General features: G+C 28.2%; 2 protein-coding genes across 2 annotated transcripts; one reads left to right on the top strand and one right to left on the bottom strand.

The window, feature by feature from the left end:
* Positions 1–125: 125 nt before the first annotated feature.
* Positions 126–7,154, bottom strand: LOC114177925 (transmembrane 9 superfamily member 1-like). Its single transcript, XM_028063529.1, has 12 exons — positions 6,900–7,154; positions 5,259–5,457; positions 5,070–5,174; positions 3,004–3,021; positions 2,816–2,910; positions 2,579–2,731; positions 2,325–2,459; positions 2,043–2,209; positions 1,754–1,848; positions 1,282–1,655; positions 754–1,027; positions 126–595 (listed from the first exon to the last, which is right to left on the bottom strand). Exons 1-12 carry the CDS (start codon positions 6,984–6,986, stop codon positions 528–530), a joined length of 1,770 nt encoding a protein of 589 aa, XP_027919330.1. The 5' UTR covers positions 6,987–7,154; the 3' UTR covers positions 126–527.
* Positions 7,155–11,320: 4,166 nt separating this feature from the next.
* LOC114178610 (serine/threonine-protein kinase SAPK7-like) lies at positions 11,321–15,715 on the top strand. Its single transcript, XM_028064617.1, has 9 exons — positions 11,321–11,443; positions 12,741–12,815; positions 13,309–13,410; positions 13,624–13,677; positions 14,134–14,226; positions 14,319–14,411; positions 14,524–14,628; positions 15,315–15,410; positions 15,524–15,715. Exons 1-9 carry the CDS (start codon positions 11,321–11,323, stop codon positions 15,713–15,715), a joined length of 933 nt encoding a protein of 310 aa, XP_027920418.1.
* Positions 15,716–19,816: the final 4,101 nt, after the last annotated feature.

Raw genomic sequence — 19,816 nt, 5'->3', positions numbered from 1 at the left:
CAACTTCATTGATTAAACTGGGAGATATGTTGTGAATATGCAGATAACTATTCTTATTCTCTTCCTTCCAACCTATTATGATCCTTGAAACAGTACAAGATATTAAAAAATATTTACACAGCAGGAAAACAAAGAAGACAGGTGATAAGAATGACATGTCAGATCTTTCATACAAAATTCAGATGCACCAAAATTCATTTCCGAGACTTCATCCCCTCTTTACATATATTGAATAGTTGAAACCATGTTGGGGAATTAGAAATCAGTCATTCAATGAGTCCTATTTTATAAGGGGATGAACACTAGAGTTGGATATTGTACTAATTATCTAAATTATATAAAGGCAATCAATTACAGCCGGGGAAAAAATCTCAGGGCTTCCCCAATATAGAAAGAATACACCCTCATTGTGATTCTACCTGTAAACATTGTTAGGTTCCCCACACATTACCAGAGGCTTCCTCCAAAAATTTATTCTCTTTAGAAATATAAGCCTATGGAAGTGCTCAGATCTGACTCGGAATACCTTAATCGCACTTGATATTTCTGTAGATCCTCCTGACGAATAAATTTGAACCCAGAAAACCCACAGCTCCTGTGTACATTAAATGAAAAATGATAACCCAATTCAGGATAAAAGAGCACACAAGGATTTATGCCGGAAAAGAGGAAGAAATGAGGTTTATTCGGCAGATAATAGGATATCCATCACATATAAACAGGATGAAAAATGAAATGAAACTGAAGACTTACCGCATAGAATTCCTAGTCCAAGAGAAAACATCAGAGTGTAACCAAAATAGAAGCTGGTCTGGAAGAAACCTGACATCTTCGTCTTCATATAGTAGTAGTATATTGAGTACAAATACACATAAACAGCTGTTGAGGCAGCTGAAAAGAAAGAAGTCCATTGCCAGTGGTAGTTCTCAGCGTTTAACAAAAAGTATGTCCCCACAATTGTCACACAAACTGTAACGATGATAAGAATTAGAAAGACTAGCAGCATAAAGCCATACACATAGTACACCTGCATGCCAGAGGAGAAAAAATATATAAGCCAATGTGCAGGTGTTCCATAGCTTCAACTGAAATATACGCATATTTTACTTTTAAAGACCAGTTTCAACAATTATTTTCCTTGATATTCCTTTGCTCTGATGACGCATGGAAAACTACTACATCCGATTCAAAACCAAAAAGTAAAAAAAAAAAAAAAAAAAAAAAAAAAAAAAAAAAAACAAACTTATGACTAAAACAAGTCATGGTATTGGCTTGATTCACCTTGTAATTCCAGAAGGAAGTGAATACAAAATACATTTCAATAAATATGCTTCCAAAGGGTAGCAGTCCTCCCATCAGAGAAACCACAGAGGGTGTGAGGTACCACTTCTTTTCAGGAATGGGACGAGGAATAGTCTTTACACGACAGGGATTATTCAAAGCACCACTCCAGTTTCTTCCAACAACTGTGCCAAGAAGTGCTAGAGGGAAAGAGATGAAAGCCCAAATGACAAATACAATCACTATTGTGCCAAATGGAATTGCCGCTAGAGACCCATAGAATATAGCAATGGTGTTTAAGATAAATCCAATTCCAAAGCACAAGAATGGGAACAGAGAAGCTGTAAGGATCATGGATTTAATCCAGCTTTTACCTAACAAACAGACAAAAATAATTACATAATCATTCAAAACCAAAAGAAGAAATCTCAGACAGCCACCCAAACATGCATAAATTAAAGAAGGTTCTTACCACCATTCCGTGAGTACATTCCCCCACTCACATAACCAGAAATAAAAGATGTAAGAGCATAACACACAATGAAGGTAGTGACTATTGCTCCTCGCCTGACAAACAACAAAGGAAACTTACATGACAATCAACAAAGAGCAGGAACAAACAACAAATTGTTCTAACTAGTATGAAGTAGAAATAATTGAATACACAACCACTGCCACAGGCTTATTGCATATACACTAAGGATACCATTGAATTCATTGTTCAGATTTATGTTTCAGTCAGTTGAAGGCTATGCACATACCCAACATACAACATCCCAACAATAGCCAACAAGACGACAAGAAGAACCAGCAATGCTAGCTGAGCACCTGTGCCAACAACAGCTGAAAGAATAACTAAGTTGCGAGGAGGCCGAAAAACATCACCATGCACAAGTTTCCAGCCAGATTCTTCACTAACATCTCTCTCCTGCCATCATGGAAGAAATGACCAAATATTCAACAATTACAACCACGATAGCTTCTAGAGGAAGAAAGGATTCATATTCCACAAATAATTTATGATAAAAGTCTTGAAACCACACCAGACTTTCCAAATCATCATCTTCCCGAGCATATTTTGCATAGTCATTTCTCAGAGTTCGCATCAAGATCATTGACACCAATCCAGTAAGAAAGATAACCATCATGAAAGAGTTAAAAATGGAGAACCAATGAATCTACGGAAAAAGAAGGAAAAATTCTCAGTGACAGCTTAGGTATGATCAATATGCATTAACACACAGAAATTCACCAAACCATGAACAACACCATTTCAATTTTAAAAACATAGCTGTACCTGATGTTCAAAAAAAGGATGGTCCAGGTAGACATCAAAGCGGTGCCCAAAAGTGACATTGGTAGAATCCCATTTTACAGAATATGTCATGTCCAAATGTTTTCCTACTTCCAAAGGTTTTGGGATATCCTGAGTGAGATTGACGTGAATAATCTACAAGGAAGCAGACCTTAATATGAAGATTCAAGGATCCATAACCTGTCTAAGATAGCATAAGATATTCAAATAACGTCTGACCTGATCATTGTTGTATCTAACAATAATGTTTTTGTGTGTGTAAAGGACATGCTTGCCATCACCATTCTTATCAGGACGTATCTCACCAACATATCCTTAAAATGAGAAAATGTCGTAGATAAGTGATCAGCATGTGAAATACAAATTCATATCAAGTAAAGAAAAAGAAGAGGCAGTTCTGGACATACCCCACAAAGGTAGATCATCTGAACTTGTGTTTTTGTGGGTCACCGGGTAGACCAGAAGGAGTAAGAAACAACAGATGCTAGTAAGTTATTCAGTTTAAAAACGGGAGAGTATTCAAGAATTATTAAATTAAACATACAAAAAGGAGAAGACTTCAGAACAAAACAACATTATGACAACTAACAAAGAACAATATTGACAATTATTCAACACCAAGATATTGAAAATTACTTAAGAAATTACTTCACAGAATCCTTAATTTCATACTTTCAGTTGTACTGCTGAATATATGGAAATTAACACCCGAAGCATATTAAAATGCTTACAAAAAACTAGTTTGGCAATCAGGATAAAATACAAAAATAGGATAGGATAAGACAAAATAAGCTCTTATACTATTTAATGTTTGATGTGGACTAGAAAAATCTATTAGAGATGCTACCTACCCAATACTATGAGGTGAATTAGGAAAAGATATAAAACATTCTGTAAAAGATAATACAAACCATTTATTCATAAATAATTTATATAATATGTCTGCATATATTATTATATACAGGTATATATTTAAAGCAGAATAATATATCAGAATATATAATATAGTATTCTAATGATTTTTTTATATAGAATGAGCACGGGATATTTTGGACATTTCCATATATTCTAATAACCCATTCAAAAACAATACAAGTTCTTTAATCCAACTGCCTGAAAATCTTTTGTTGTCGCTATTGATGTCACCTTTTGAGTAAACTTTTTTTCTTATGCAACTTAGTATTTAGGGGAAGCACAAATTAAGATTCAAGATAGTTTTTTGAACGAATAGAATATTCATCAACCCATCTAGGTTCAAGAACTAATTGGATTTTTGTTATTGAAAATAATAGCAAACAATAGTGCCTCAAATTCAAAAAACTAATAACAACTTAAGTTTGCGCTCAATGCCAAATGCTAAACATCATTACTCCTATTGGAGATTCCATATCGATCAAGAGATATTACAAGATCGTAGTATATAAATGCATATGCATGCAAACCTCACTTCACAATTCAATTTTGTAAGGTTGACCTATGCCTTAAACTGACTTTCTAAATTTGTAGGAATCTATCCTAACGAGATTTGTTGAACTTATTGTGTCACCCTTTATCGAACCACTCACAAATATATAGTTTCACACTAGAGATGTTTAGTCCTAGACATAAGGAGGTATGTTATAGATCCCATATTGACTAAGGATATATGGCCAAATTATAGTTTATAATTGGGTGTAAACCTCGTGTTACAAGCCACTTCTATAAGACTAAATTACGCCTAAATCCATTTTCAAAGATGGTATAAGAGTATATTTTAGATAAAATTCATTCGATCTCATATGCTACTTACTATCAAGCCACTATTGCTCACTTGTAAATATTTATTCCTACACTCGGGATGTCCAGTCCTCGGCATGAGAGTGTTGGGGATCCCACATCGGCAACATATATGGCCAAACTCTATATAGAAGTGAGGTGCAAACCTCACCTTATAAGTTGATATTGTAGAGTTGAATTAAGCATAAAACTAACTTCCTAAGAAGGTACCAAAGTTTATCCATTTATCCTCACAAGGCTTGTTGGGCCCATAATGCCACCGGCTATTGGTCGCTATTAGAACACCCACAAATATGTAGTCCTACAAGATGTCCAGTTCCCAGCATAAGGAAGTGTGTTGAAAATCTCACATCGACTTGAGGTATGGCTAAATTATAGTATATAAGTATGTCTAGAAAACTAAAGTTACAAAATAGTACAGTAGATTAGTAAAGACAGAAGACACACGGCTGTTTTCCATTGATTGGAAGTATGATTATCTCACCCTCTTTGACTTTTTTAGTTAAACGGGTGTCTTTTTCCCCAAGTCTAGGGATGTGTGTTTCAATTTTTAGGTGTTCTCTGGTTACTTCTGCTATACAATTTCACATGTTATCCTATAATTCACTGTATTGACCAAACAAAAAATTCTCCAAGCTTCCAACATTTCTTGAATGTGCAATCATTTTATAAGTGAAAGAAAGAAACCAAAACATACCCATGAAGAATTCAAACCAGTAATTATTCTCTATTGCATCCTTGAACTGTTTCACCTTTGCTTCATTGAGATCTATCTGGCAAAAAACAGTCTTATCCACATTTCCTGAAAACAAGACAATATATTAAAGTCAGTTTGCCAACTGATAGTCCTTCTATGCAATGCATAGTATGACAGAAGCGTTCATACTTTGGAACTTTATGTCAATTTGGCTATCAATGAGTTCATTGCCACCCAAGACCTCACCAAGACCACCCCATTTGTGTGCAGCAGTAGCATTACTTGATGGATGACAAAATGGGAGGCTGTAATAGTTGTACGTTTCTTGTGGATTGTTATAAGGACCCAATTTGTTCACCCAAAGGTTAACTGGTTCATCACGTTGATACTGCAATAAAATAGAATACATTCTTTTAAAAACAGAAGCTGTTCACCAGTTGATACTACAAATGAATATTACATATTTAATGTTGCACTGACTCTGGGAAAAATTCTAGGGTAACAGATATAGAATACCAACTCAATAAAAGTTACAACTAATTATGGATAATGACAAGTAGGGAACCGTGTCTACAGAGGAAGCAAGGATACTACATGAATTGAATTATAAAACTGACCATTATCCAAATAAAAGAAGAAGAAAAAACAGTATCTACTAAGCCATTGACATGATTTATTATTTAAGTTCAGTTCAATCTAAGATAATCAACAATATAGTGTATAGTAGTCTTCTGGAACATATACTACTACATCACAGATTGCCAACGCTAAATGTAAAGCTCAAAATTTTAAACATTCTAGTAAACATGCAATGGGTGTCCACACGAATTCAATCTCAAAGTTTATGTAAGAAAATCCAAAATATTTGTCTTGGAAACCAATTTTATTCAGAGATCCAGATAACAAACTTGCTAGTATTAAAAAAAAAAAAACAGCATATGATGCCCTGATTTTAAACATTACTTAAGGACTCTATGTCAAACTAATTCACCATTAGAAACTTCCTATGTTAGGATATAATTTGATTGACAATATCCGGATGCCCAGATAATCCTACAAAATAGTAAATTATTTTACAAGCCAATTTTTTTCCATGGAACCTTTTTCCAATTATAAGATTCCCAACAGACAGCAGATATGACTACAATTTACACTCACTCTTCTATAAACTTTCAACCTAAAAACAAGGTACACAAATAGAGTTACAGTGCTAGTAAAACCTCCAAGCATCATTACATTTTATTTTTCTTTTGTGTCCAATTTCAGTCCACAGTCATTTCACACATCCACTGGTGCATCCTTCTATGTCTTCAATGATAATTGATGCACACAACAACAACTAGCAAAGCCTAACCAGTAATCACCATGTAAGCTCTTCCACTTCCCACCTCAAAACTCACAACACAATACAGTTTGGTGTTTCAATTACAAATTCCAAGCTAAATCCCAACCCTAAGACTAGCTCAGCATTAAAAAAATTAACATTTAAAAACAAGAAACCATCCAAGATCATGAACTAACAACAGAGCTGAAAGAGAAAAAAGAAGTCAAATAGAATCCTTTTGTGCAAAGAAAAAATCAATTATCGAACAGCAAATACCCACATTGCAGAGACACCAAGGTGTGAGCACAAGCAAAAACCCAGTTGAGATCTAACACTCGGAAAACCCAACCATTGCAATCTTATAAAATCCGAAGCTAAAAATAATAAAATTGAGTAGTAGCAAGAACTAAAAAGCGATAGGGTGGGCAGATCCAAATCCCAATGCAGCGCAGAGAGAGTAGATCGAATCGTAGAGAAAGAAAACGGGTGTTTGAAGAATTGATTACCTTGTGATCTGACTCCGAAGCGAAGGCGGAAGAAAGGAAGAGAGATATGAAGAGCGGGAACAGGAGGGATCGGTATAGGACGAACATGGCGGGGACAGGAGAAAAGAGAGAGAAGAGAATGGAAGAAAAGAACAGAGCAAGCAGGAAGCACTATAATTGTAATTTACGTTGTCGAAGAAGGAGAAATTAAGGTTACAATTACAGTACAAGCTGCGTTGAATTGAATGAAATGAAATGAACAACAAGGTGTGAATTTTGTTTGATTATGGTTTTTGTCTAAAACAGGAACCTCGAGTGAAACCACTGATCTAGTGTGGGCTCTACTTTCTGCACCCACATAATTTCTTCTTGCACCTCAATCTTTTGAAAGAACCCTTTATTATACCCTATTTGTCTTTTATATATTTGTAAGGGGTATTTTTTTTATTACCTTTGGCGGTGACAGGCAAAAAAAATGTCGGTGAAGTGTTTTCAACACCGAACTTCTACATATTACATCACTGAATTGCATTATTCATAAGTTTTACAATTTGGTTGTATTTTGAATTTTGTGTAGTTATGGATTCTATCAATAAAAATTATATTTTAGAAAATGCCATTTGTAATTGTAAGTGTGAAATTTGGAATTGTATTGTCGAGAAAAGTATCACGTTATGATAGTATAATTAGTTTGGATTATTGAATTTAGTAATTGTTTTACAAAATGTTAGATAGATTAACTTGTAAAATACTTTCAAACTCATCTGATCTCGAATGTGAGTTATGACATTCAAAATAGTCAACTAGAAAGTTGATTTGATAATTCAGGATTAACTAATTCCAAAGGGTGCAATATTTTTTTATGGATTGTAAATTTGAATCACTTTGTAATGTATTTTTTAAAATATAGTAAATTTATTTTATATAACTACAATTATTTTTTAAGGTAAATGTAAAACAAAGTTGACCCAAAGGATGTTGATGGTATTATAAAATTTTATTCAACTATTAAAAATAATTGTCTTGATATTTTTAAAATAGACAAGATAAATGATGTATTTTGTTATTTTTATTGGAAGTATGAGTTAGTATTTGTATAAATGTCATGAGACACTAACTTTAAATTTTCATAATTGTACAAAAACGCACATTAAATATGTTATTACTATAACAATCCAAAATATAGAGTCAATTTATTAATATTAACATAACAATTTAGAATAAACAAACTTGGCCAAAATTCAAGTAAGAGAATTACATGAATAGATATATAGTGTATGTTTTAGTTCTTGGTGTCAAAGCTTCTTAAAAAAAATTGATATCTACAAAGATTAATACTAGATGAAAATTTAAGATTACACATTACATCATTTCCACATACATCAAACAAAAACATAAAAAACTTTCAAAACAACCTTTATTTCTATGGTTTAGTCTCGCTCTTACCTGCAAGTTTATATACTCATACAATTATAATGATAGTCGCAAGAGAACACGAACAAACTACAAATAAAAAGAATAAGCTAATGAAAATTTCAAACATACATATTCTATAAATTTCTATAATAATACATTTTTTATTCACATGCAAACTTAACATACATTCTTTTATGTGTGTCATGTCAAGCTTTTTTTTATCTTCTCTGAATACAAATTATTTTAAACATGTGTATTATTAGTGAGTACCATAAAATTAAATTTTTATCTATTGTATATGTATGGAATTAAATATCAATAAAATTACTAAAATAAATACAAAATTACCATCAAATTTTTCATATTGTTCTTTAATTTTAAAGAAAAATATTTTTATTTACTTTATTTTGAAAAAACTAGCAAATACAAAACTATTTAAGAGATTATAAGTGGAGATAAATTACAAAACTAATTAACTTGTAGCCTCTTGTTTTTACTGTAATCAAACTTTTATTATTTACATTTCATTTATATTATCCACCATCATTGTACTTACTCAAGTGGGAGGAAGAATTTTTAATATATAAGTATTTAAATTATTAAGTTAAAATAATGAGATCACACATCGTGTTCATATATCTTAGAAGTATGCTTGTAAAAGAAAATAAAAATTTGTGTTTAATTCTTATTCATTTAAAATCTAATAATACGAGCATGATTATAATGGACCGGAAGAAAGTGTTACGATAAAATCCAGAATGAATAAATAACAAGTTGATAATAACTTCCAATTCACGTTGTGAAATGTTAGTTCGATTTAATTTAAATTTAATATTGTATTCAAGATTTATATATATATATATATATATATATATATATATATATATATTTTTTATTTTTTTGTTGTTGTATATTTAGTAAATATCTAAATTTTAGGAAGACTAAAAGTATCTTATGTATTTGAACTAAAAAAAGTAAAATTTGTTAAATTTGCATCGATATATCTCAATAAATTAATTTAAATCAACGTAATTATAAATTTCGAAGTAATTTTCTCAAAATTTTGAAGTTAATTGAGAAATTATTTGGGAGAGAAACATAGAGAGCATAATAGGGTATAAATTTCAATAAGTACTTATTGATATTTAGAATAAATAAAAAATCTATCTTAAATAAATTGATCGAAAACAACAGAAAATATTGGATTGATCCATCATACTATCATATCAGTGATTTTGTTTTTAAAAGTAAAACTATTATGATTTTATTCTTTATTAAATTCAATTTTATATATTTATTTTATCAATCTTGGAAAACATTTTTTTTTAATTTGTTGGTAAGATCTTGCATTGCTTTAAAGTATAAAGTTTTTTAAGATTTATTTAAATGATAAATTTTTACTCTAAAATATTAAATAACTTTTGTAGATTCTAAAATGAATTTTCTTTAGTAGAAGTGGCTTTAAAATATGGATTTTTTTTTTTTATCATTTTGAAGATTTAAAATTTTCTTTATCCTTTAATATACGATCTTATTATGTTTAAGATTTTTTTTTTTTAAAACACGTGTTCAGTCAAATTTCCACAACCTTTATTCAATTGTGATTATATAAAGTCATTCTATAACCACTTAATGCCTCAAAAGTCGTTTCGTTCCATAAATAAAAGAAAAATCTTAGATTCGTTTGGTTATTAGAAATGAATAAGATATATTATAATTTAAATAAAAGTATTTTTAACTTCTTAAGAAAGGATTATTTTTCAATATGTAACTTAAAATCTTAAGAAACTTGTTAATACTGTTGTCTAATCCTAGATTCTCATGTATGATAAGATTTTTAATTTTTTAAGTATCTAAAATTACATCTAAAATAATTTAATTATTTAATAATATTATAATATTTGCATTGACAGTGTATGCGAATTATATTTTATTCACAATGTTCTACTTCATAAAACTTGTTATTTAATATTTAAATTAATTATATATAATTTTCTCTAATCTATAACAATACAAATTTTCTCATTTTGTTTATATAAATTTTATCTCTATTTTACCTTTGTTTATAATTTGTAATAATTGCACAACGTAAATAAAAGAAAACTTATAGTGAAATAAAAGTATAGTTGTATTAAGCGTGCGTGCTGCTTTAAATTTTAATTTTTTAGATATAAAAAATATTTACAAATACATAACATTAAAATTAATATTAATTATTAAATTTAAAATTCTTAACATAAAATTACGCGATAGAAATTCTGTCCGCATTTTAAAATACTAATTTTATCCTTTAAAATATAATTATTTATTAAATTTTTAAAATTAATCATTATTTTTATATATATTTTTTATTTATCAATAATTATTCTCTCATATTTTTTATATATTTTATTTTATTTTTTATAAATATAATTTTATTTTATATATTAATTTGATAATAATTATTATCTATTAATATAATATAACGTATATTTAAAAACTATGTATCGTTCTATTTTATAAATTAACGGAGTTTTTCCTGGAAAGATTTACGCTGTTTCAGTCGCATTCAAAACTAGATATAACTTCAACTAGTAGCCGTTAAATGCCTCAAAAGTCATTTCCTCTTTAAAAATTAAATTTAACCATTACAGATCGATAGTGTATACGTTTTTAAATATACATTATAAATATATATAAAGATGATTTTTAATGAAGTAATATTAATTTTTTTATCAAAAGAAAAATAATTTTGAAAAATACGAATTATGTTAATTATTTATTGGAATCTGATTATTTGAGATTATGTATGACATGATAAGATTACAGTATTAGAATAAAGCATAAGTTTTATGTGTAGATTTTGTCTTATCTTTAATTATTTTTATAGATTTGTTTATCTTTATCATTTATGAAAATGATAAGATCTTATATCTTAAACATTTGTGTATATATATTTGTTAATTGATATCTTAGATGGATGAGTGTGAATTTAGAAGTTTGATAATTGAATTGTGATTAGGTTTGAAGAAGAAAGAGAGGAATTAATGGAGAAATACGAGTTGGTAGAAGAGAATATAGGCGATGGGAGAGTTGCAGTGGTGAAACTTATGCGTCACAGAGAAACCAAAGAACACGTTGCTGTCAAATTCATGGAACGGGGACATAAGGTACACTCTTTCACCAATCATCTTCCTTTTTTTATAATTTAGGGTTTTCTTACATTTCATTCATCAATTTAAGATGGTGTGATGCTGTTTTACAGCTTCAACTATTGAATTCTATTATATGGAATCAACTTGGGATCCCAGGATTGTTGAGTTTTTTTTTTTTTTTTCTAAATAATTGTGTTTTATTTATAAAATGTTTAAAAATAGAATTTAGATTATGATAAAATATTTTTTCATCCTTAAACTATTATATAAAGTATGATTCGTTTTAAAAGAAATTATAAGGTTTTTGTCATATTATAAAATTATCATCCCAACAAATATATCGATTAAATATGTTTTCGGTTAGTCTAAATATTGATGTGAGAATGAAATTCATTTTTATTCAAAATTTTAATATATTTTAATTTTCAAATTTTAAAAACAAATAAATAAAATATTTTTAATTTAATTATGTTAAATTTTGTATTTTATTAATGTGTTAAATGTATTTTTCATTTAGTTGACACTGAAACGTATATCAGTTAAGAAAAATGTTTGACAAATTTTATTATTAATTAAAATATTATATCTATTAATTTTTAAAATTTAAAAACAAAAATATTACCAAAATTTAATATATAAACAAATTTTAATTCCGCGTTAAAATTCAATTACTAAACACATGTTTAACCCTAAATATATTATAGCTTACTGTGAAACTTTCCTTGATCACATTAAGAAAACATCATAATTTGTTGAAAATCATGTTTTATATGAAATATTCTAAGAATGCCTTTACATTAATTTGTTGTAAAAAATGTTTTAAAAAAACATCTCTATTGGAAAGAATATTAAACACTTATGTGTGTTCTTGGGAATAGTTTGATTTTTTTTTAAAGTAGTCTTATTTTTTTCTTAATGTAGGGTGATTTTTAATTTTGAAAAAGATTGAATATTTTGTTCCTGAAAAAACAGATGAATATTTTAGTTTTGGTTATCGCAATTTTTTTTTCTTTTTCTCTAAAATTAAAAATTACTATTTGTATCAGATTTCATTTTCAAATGAAAATAATACAGAAAGAACGTTTTAGTTTTAAATATAAAAACACTTTGAAAATGAATAGAGGAACCGTGGCATGACTGTAAATACCAGCTACTCTTCTTTTAATTAAATAGATACACCGTTAATGGTTATACATTGATTAAAAAGTATTTTTATTTTATAAAATTTACTTAATATTTTCAAAGTTAATATTTTTAATTTTTTTTTTACAATTATGATTTATAATTTCATCATAATTTCTACCTTTGGCAGATTCATGAAATGGTGGCAAGGGAAATCATAAACCATAGATCTCTTCGTCATCCCAATATTGTTAAGTTCAAAGAGGTATGATCCCCTTTTGTTGTAAAAACTTTAAATTACTTGCTTTGACTTCTATTATTATAAATTAATTACATGTAATTATAGATACATATTTATTTTAATATATAACACTATATTAAAGAAAGCAAATTTATTATTAGTTTATTAACTCCACAATCATAAAAAATATGGAGTTATATAATGTATAATTATAATAAAGTAAGAATAATTTCATATTCATAGGATCATGGGTGTAAACTGAAACAAATATCAAACAATTGTTTTTCATATCTGTCCTTGAATCTCTTATTTTAAATAATAAAAAGTAACTTTAAAAAATCGTAATAAGATTATAAATGTTGTCCCATATAAAATTAAAGTTATGCTACTTTAATCATACAACATAATTGAATTTAATTAATTGTGTAAAGAATATTAAAACCATTTGAATTTAATTAATTGTGTAAAAAATATTATAATAAGAACAAGTGTTTAATATGGATTTTGAAGTTTGCAGGTAGCTCTGACTCCAACACATCTTGCAATAGTTATGGAGTATGCAGCTGGTGGAGAATTGTTTTACCATGTTCTTCACCAAAGAAGAATCGCAGAAGATCAAGTATGTTATATTACTCATTTTTTTTCTATTCAATGTAAAATTTAAATTTATTTTTGGATTTCCAACCGTAGCCTATCTTAACCATTAAAAGAATATGCAATTTTAAACAATTAGTCAAGTTTTATTACAGTGAACATGTTTAATGACTCAAAAAGTTTATTTATATATTATCCAATTTGTTTTGATTCTTATTGTGACTGGTAAATCTTTCAGGCTCGATATTTCTTCCAGCAGTTGATCGCAGGAGTTAGTTATTGTCATGACATGGTAAATGAAATGCATATTAACGTGTTATGTTAAGTATTTTTTTAGTCATGAAATTATAATTTGTTTATATATGAAATTTTGGTATATTTTGGTTCTCAAATTTTAAAATGAATAGTTATAGTCTTTTTAATTTAGTTATCATAATTTTTTTGACATGTCAATGTGTTTTTCAATTGATATCGAAGTAAGCACATGTCAAACGGCATCAACAATTTAAATACTAATATGACATGACACACGTTTGACACGTGAATACAATTTAACATAACTTGATTAAAAAAACTATATTCATTCAATTTTTAATCAAGAGATCAAAATATATCAAAATTTTGGACAAAGACGAATTTTTATTTTATAATAAAATTCAGGAATTAAAAATATATTTAACATGAAATGAATTGTTTTGGTTTTTTATGTGTCAGTAGCAATATGATTTTTGTTTCCCTTCTTTTGTAGGAAATATGTCATCGAGACTTGAAGTTGGAGAATACCTTGTTGGATGGAAGTCCAGCACATCGTCTTAAAATTTGTGATTTTGGCTATTCTAAGGTTGAATCATGAAGTTCATGTTTACATTATTGAATTAAATGCATTGTTAGATACTAATTAATCTCTACTTCTGATAATCTTCAATTTTGTAGTCATGTCTAAATTATTCGAGGACTCATTCAATGGTAGGAACTCCAGCCTATATTGCACCAGAGATAATTTCTGGGAAAGATTATGATGGAAAGGTAATAAGAGCTTCTAACCTTAGATCATGAAAAAGAATAAAAGATTCATGTTCATATTATATGGTAGTTCTATTCAGTTTTTGGCTAATGTGTTTGTTTTCTACTTGTTCAGTTGGCAGATGTATGGTCCTGCGGAGTAATGCTTTATACAATGCTTGTAGGAACATTGCCATTTGAGGACAAAAATGATCGTCAAAATCTCCGAAAAATGGTTCAGGTAATTTGCTTTGTTTTTTAAGTTTAATGTTAAGAGTTTAAAATGACTCGAAAGTACTATGTTAGATAGACTGGTCCATAAATCTATTATTTTTAGGTTTTTATCAAAAGTAGTGTCATCTTTTATATAACTTGTTTACAATTTATTAGTACCAAATCTTTCGGTCACTCTTCTTAAAAATCTCATATCTAATCCCCATATATTATTGTAAAAGTTTTTATACAATTACAAGAAAATATTTGATTAATGACAAATTTTAATGACAAAAAATAAGTAGTCGTGACCAATTTAGATATCAATTTATAAAAGAGAAATTATTGGTGACTAAAATAGTTTCAAAAAATTACAATTGGTCTCTAGATTAGTAACTAAAATAGTTTTTATTATGAATTGATCTCTAAAATGATCACTAACATTAACTATCTAAGTTTTGGTTACCAAAAGAATTAGTTTCTGATTACAAAATTGATTTTTAAATTTGTCTCTAAACATATTTTTGAGTCATATAATTGGTCACTATTTAATAATTTTCAAGTAATGTAGACTCTAGATGTACTAGAAATCACTGCAATTATAACTTTAAGTAGTTATTGCAGAAGTTTTTGTTTTATAATAATCTTTGCCGATAGATTGACCATGTCTTATGTCTAGAGTCTTAATGATTTTCTATGTATACTTTTATGCAGCGAATTTCGGCTGTTCAATACGAGTTCCCCCACAATGTTTTAAGTGAAGGCAGTAAAAATCTGATATCTCGTATTTTTGTGGCAAATCCATCAAAGGTATGTAAAAGAACATGAACATAGTCATACATTTGTAAAGAAAAGAACACTGTTGCATGATATAATGTAATACTAAGCGTATGTTGTAACTCTGCTTTATAATTATGTTGTAGAGAATCACCATGGAAGAAATCAAGTCACATCCATGGTTTTTGAAGAACTTGCCTATGGAGTTATCAGAAGATGCTCACTATTTCTACCTCAATGAAGAAAATACAAAATATTGTGTTCAAAGTATAGAAGAAATCATGAACATTGTCAACGAAGCAAAAACCCCACCTGTTGCTTCCAGTCCAAATCTATAATTGGTAGAGGAATCCATGAAAATTATTATGCATGAGAAGTGAGACAAGGAAGCAGAAACCATTCATTTTTTAGGATAATGATAAATTAGATTGTTTTGGTTCATTTTTTTCCGAAAAGTAAAGGCCAATTCTCTGGTTGTATCTATGTATAAAATTGAGGTTTATGACAAAGTTGAATTGAACATTTTTATTAAAATGGTACAAGGTTTTTGTTTATAAGTATGATGTGTTTGTTTTCTCCCCTCTAAATATTATGCTATGTTATGTCTTCATAGCACAGATTGGAAGTGAACTATGATGTCTGTGCTCACTGCATCACCTGTCTCTATCTTTCTGCAGCGATTTAGGGTCAGGTTTCTAAATCTACAATAATTTAATCTTTTCTCTGTTTTTTATTTCTTTGGGAGAAGCATATTTACAGTGGTTGAATTATTAATCGTTGTATGAAAGTTGTTACTTTTTTGAAAAATAATTTTTTGACTATTAATTTTTGACAATCTTTTTTTATAATTTTAGGTGACATCTTTTAAGTAATTTTTCATTTCTCTATTTTTTCATTCTTAATATTTCAAAACTATTTAGAAAATGAAACATTATGGTATGAAAAAAAATTATCAAAATTTATTAATCAAAATATCATTATCTTACCTTTTTACACTGAAATCTAAAGAAAAGTAGATCATGTTTCAATTCATAAAGGAAAATGGAATAAGAGAAAGCCTGAGGAAAAAATTTCCTTCTATTTCTGATAAATATATTTTTTTCTCAAAATTAAAAATAAAAAATGAGATGAATCTTTCACATAGCATTTTCCCAAAATCAAATCTGAAACGTCAACTTCCTTAGGCACATACAATGAATTTTCAGTGAGCAATCCTCCTAATTTTACAGCAGAAATGAAGCACACTTTTTGCAAATTTTCAACCAACGTGGCTCTGATAGTGACTCTTATTGATAAAGACAACCGTATTCTTCACATTAAGGGGATTATGCTTGCATCTCTTTCTCATAACACATCATAATAATAAGAGAATATGTCATATATCCATTGTTCCATGCTCTTCACATTTTTTATTTTATTTTATCTTATCTTCTTTTCCTACTTTCTATATTTTCTTCAAATTTATAATCACCCATTTAACTAATTAACCCTTCACTTCTTATTGTTTGCTCTCTAAATTCCAATTTATGAACCTATTAATTAGGAAACAAAATTTACGTTTCTTTTTGTTGTTTCGTGAAAGTAATAGTTATGAGAACAATGTTGACCATATCCTTCCTGCTAAATATGCTGAGGTATATATAGAAAGAAAAAAAAAAAATCTTTTCACTATCATCTTTTCTTGAACTATTACTTGAATTCAAATGATGATAATAAATAGAAGTAAAGTTTTAAAATAAAGTAGAGAGAGAAAGAAAATGGTTTTGTATACTAATACTGTTCGAGACACTCAAATGAAACCTAATTAAGTAATTAATTAATATCCTAATCTTAAGGGTAAAATTAAGCCATCTTCATTTGTTTTTTATTTTAGGCAAGTTAATTTACTTTTCTCTTTGGATTTTCCAGCGTTACATATTAATGTTCGATTAGGAGAAAATTATGTTTTCTTTGAAAAGATGGGATAATTATAACACAATTTACTATAAGGTTTGATCTATATATGTACTATCTGTCAATTTTCTTTAAAAGTCAACAAATCATACATTGATAATGTAAAATGATTTGAAAAAAAATGTAAAATTTTTTGTTTGTCGTGTAGGATATATAAAATCATCGACTTTATAATAACTTTTTTAAAATAAAATACTTAAAATAATTTTTAATAGTTGGAAGTATAAATTACACTTATATAATGTATTAAAATAAACTGAGTTGATACAGAACAACAAATACAAATTTTAATAACTTGATAATTTATCATATGCATGGAAGTTGTTCTGGTACACCCAATAAATCTCACATTATTCAGAAGTCGAGACCAAACATAATTTAAATATTCATTTCTTTCTTTATCTTTTGATGCACCTTTTATGAACAAAATTGTTATATGGAACTCCATGTTCCAAAGTGAACTCAGGAACACAGTAATTTCCAGTCATTATTTCTGACAATCTTGTCGGATCAACTTGAATCGGGTCAGAAATAATATTAAAATTCATATATTTAGATTTTTTTCCCCTCCAAGTAAACCCACTACACTTTGAAAAGGTAAAGCTAGAGAACAAATTCCTTTTTCTCTAATCCACCATGAACATGAAAAAATAGATTTCTTTTTGGTGACACTATTAAATTAGTTGATGGATAGAAAATTACATATCGAAGAAAAGGAAGGTGAAAAGAGATTGTGAAAGAAGTGAAAAAGAAAGGTTGGTATTATTTGGTTAAAGTAGAAAAATTTATTGTTTAAGGTTCTTCCTTTGTCGAGGTAGGAGGCAGCACAATCCTATTTTGTATGTTATAAATCATTATCGTATCTACTTTCTTCTTTTCCCAGACAATCAATTTTACTTTAACTGAGGAAGATCTGTTCTTGTTGTTGAGTTATCAACCACCATTGGGAAAAGAGACCTTTTTTTCAAAGATAGATTTCACATACTATATTTTTAGGTTTTTAGCCTTTATAGGGGCCTCTCTTATCTTACTCTTAACCATGTCAGATATACCGTTAACCTTTTTAAGACTATCTTATTTATTTCTCTATGCATACTTTCTTTCTTTTCTTTACAAGCAAAAAAAAAAGTAATAATTAACCATAAATTTGTGTCATGAACTTTCAAAATGTAATCTAAGAAACACAATTTTCTTTATCCTAGAGAAGAGCATGTACTTATTTGATACATATGGTTAATGATTTGAGCATTAAGGTGATATGTGTACACCATGTTGATGCAAGTGGTCCAAAAAATATTATATAAAAACTTACCATATTTCTCTCTAAATAATAAAGAACTAACTTTCTTTTAGTGGACAAGAAAATTCAAGAAATTAATTAGATTTCATTGAGAATCTATGAGTATAAATTATATATAGAGTAAATTTTAGATTTTATTAGTGTTATGTCTTTCAGATAAATTCTTTCTTGAAAAATCTATAAGATTTTAGATAATTACAAAATAAAATGTTAGGTTTATAGATGAGTTTTACTAGAGAGAGACAGAATATCAATGAAACTTAAATTTAACTACGTCAAATATTGACACCACTCTCAAGCCAAAAATTTAAGACAATAAATTTAGGAGTCTTTATTCTTCTATAATTCTTTACTTTTTTATTTCTAGACAATTTAAAACTTAGACTTACGCTTACATTCTTAACTTAAACAAATGGAAAATTAACTCATCTCCTATCTTTAATAAATTTATATCATTTAAGAGTTAGAATCAAAGAAAATTTAAATACTGATTCTTCTTTCAATCCTTCGGTGTTTTAAAAAAAATAATCGTAACAGAAACTTTGAGTTTTAATTCTAATGCAGATAATACAGAAAATAATGTAATAAACGATATCATCTCAACTAACTTCTTATAAAAATATTAATCTATATTCAGAAGTTTTTAAGTTTCGCATAATTCAAAAGTTTCTTAGATCTAATTGAAGTTTATTGATGAAATCTTGTGCAGTTGTAAATAAAAAAGTGTCACCCTGATTAGAACAATGACATTAACTCATATATTTAATATTTTGTAGTCCTAGGTTGAATATGATATTAAATATACTAGCGAGTTATTAATTATAATAATAAAGATCTCTTGTTTTATGTCTGATATGAAACATTTGTTTTTGATATAAGATTGCAGAGGAAACTGTGCAATACAGTGAAAATATCACAGGATATACAAAATATATTCAATATTGGGATATTGAGTGGGAATTTTCTCATACAAAGATACTACAAATATACACAAAATATCTCACTCGACTCCATTGATGAAGAAAAAGCATCAATTTTTATTCATAAACTATATGTCCCTTCTAATTTTTTTTTTCTTTAAATTTCTTCCATGAAAAGAATGCTACACCTCTGCATAGAAAGAGGTTTCTCTTACTTGAAGGCTTTGGCATCTTAAAATTCTTGTTTTTCATGTATGAGAAGAGTT

This window comes from Vigna unguiculata, chromosome 3, assembly GCF_004118075.2.
Source record: "Vigna unguiculata cultivar IT97K-499-35 chromosome 3, ASM411807v1, whole genome shotgun sequence".
Lineage (NCBI taxonomy): Eukaryota > Viridiplantae > Streptophyta > Magnoliopsida > Fabales > Fabaceae > Vigna > Vigna unguiculata.
This window is presented reverse-complemented; position numbering and strand designations above follow the sequence as displayed.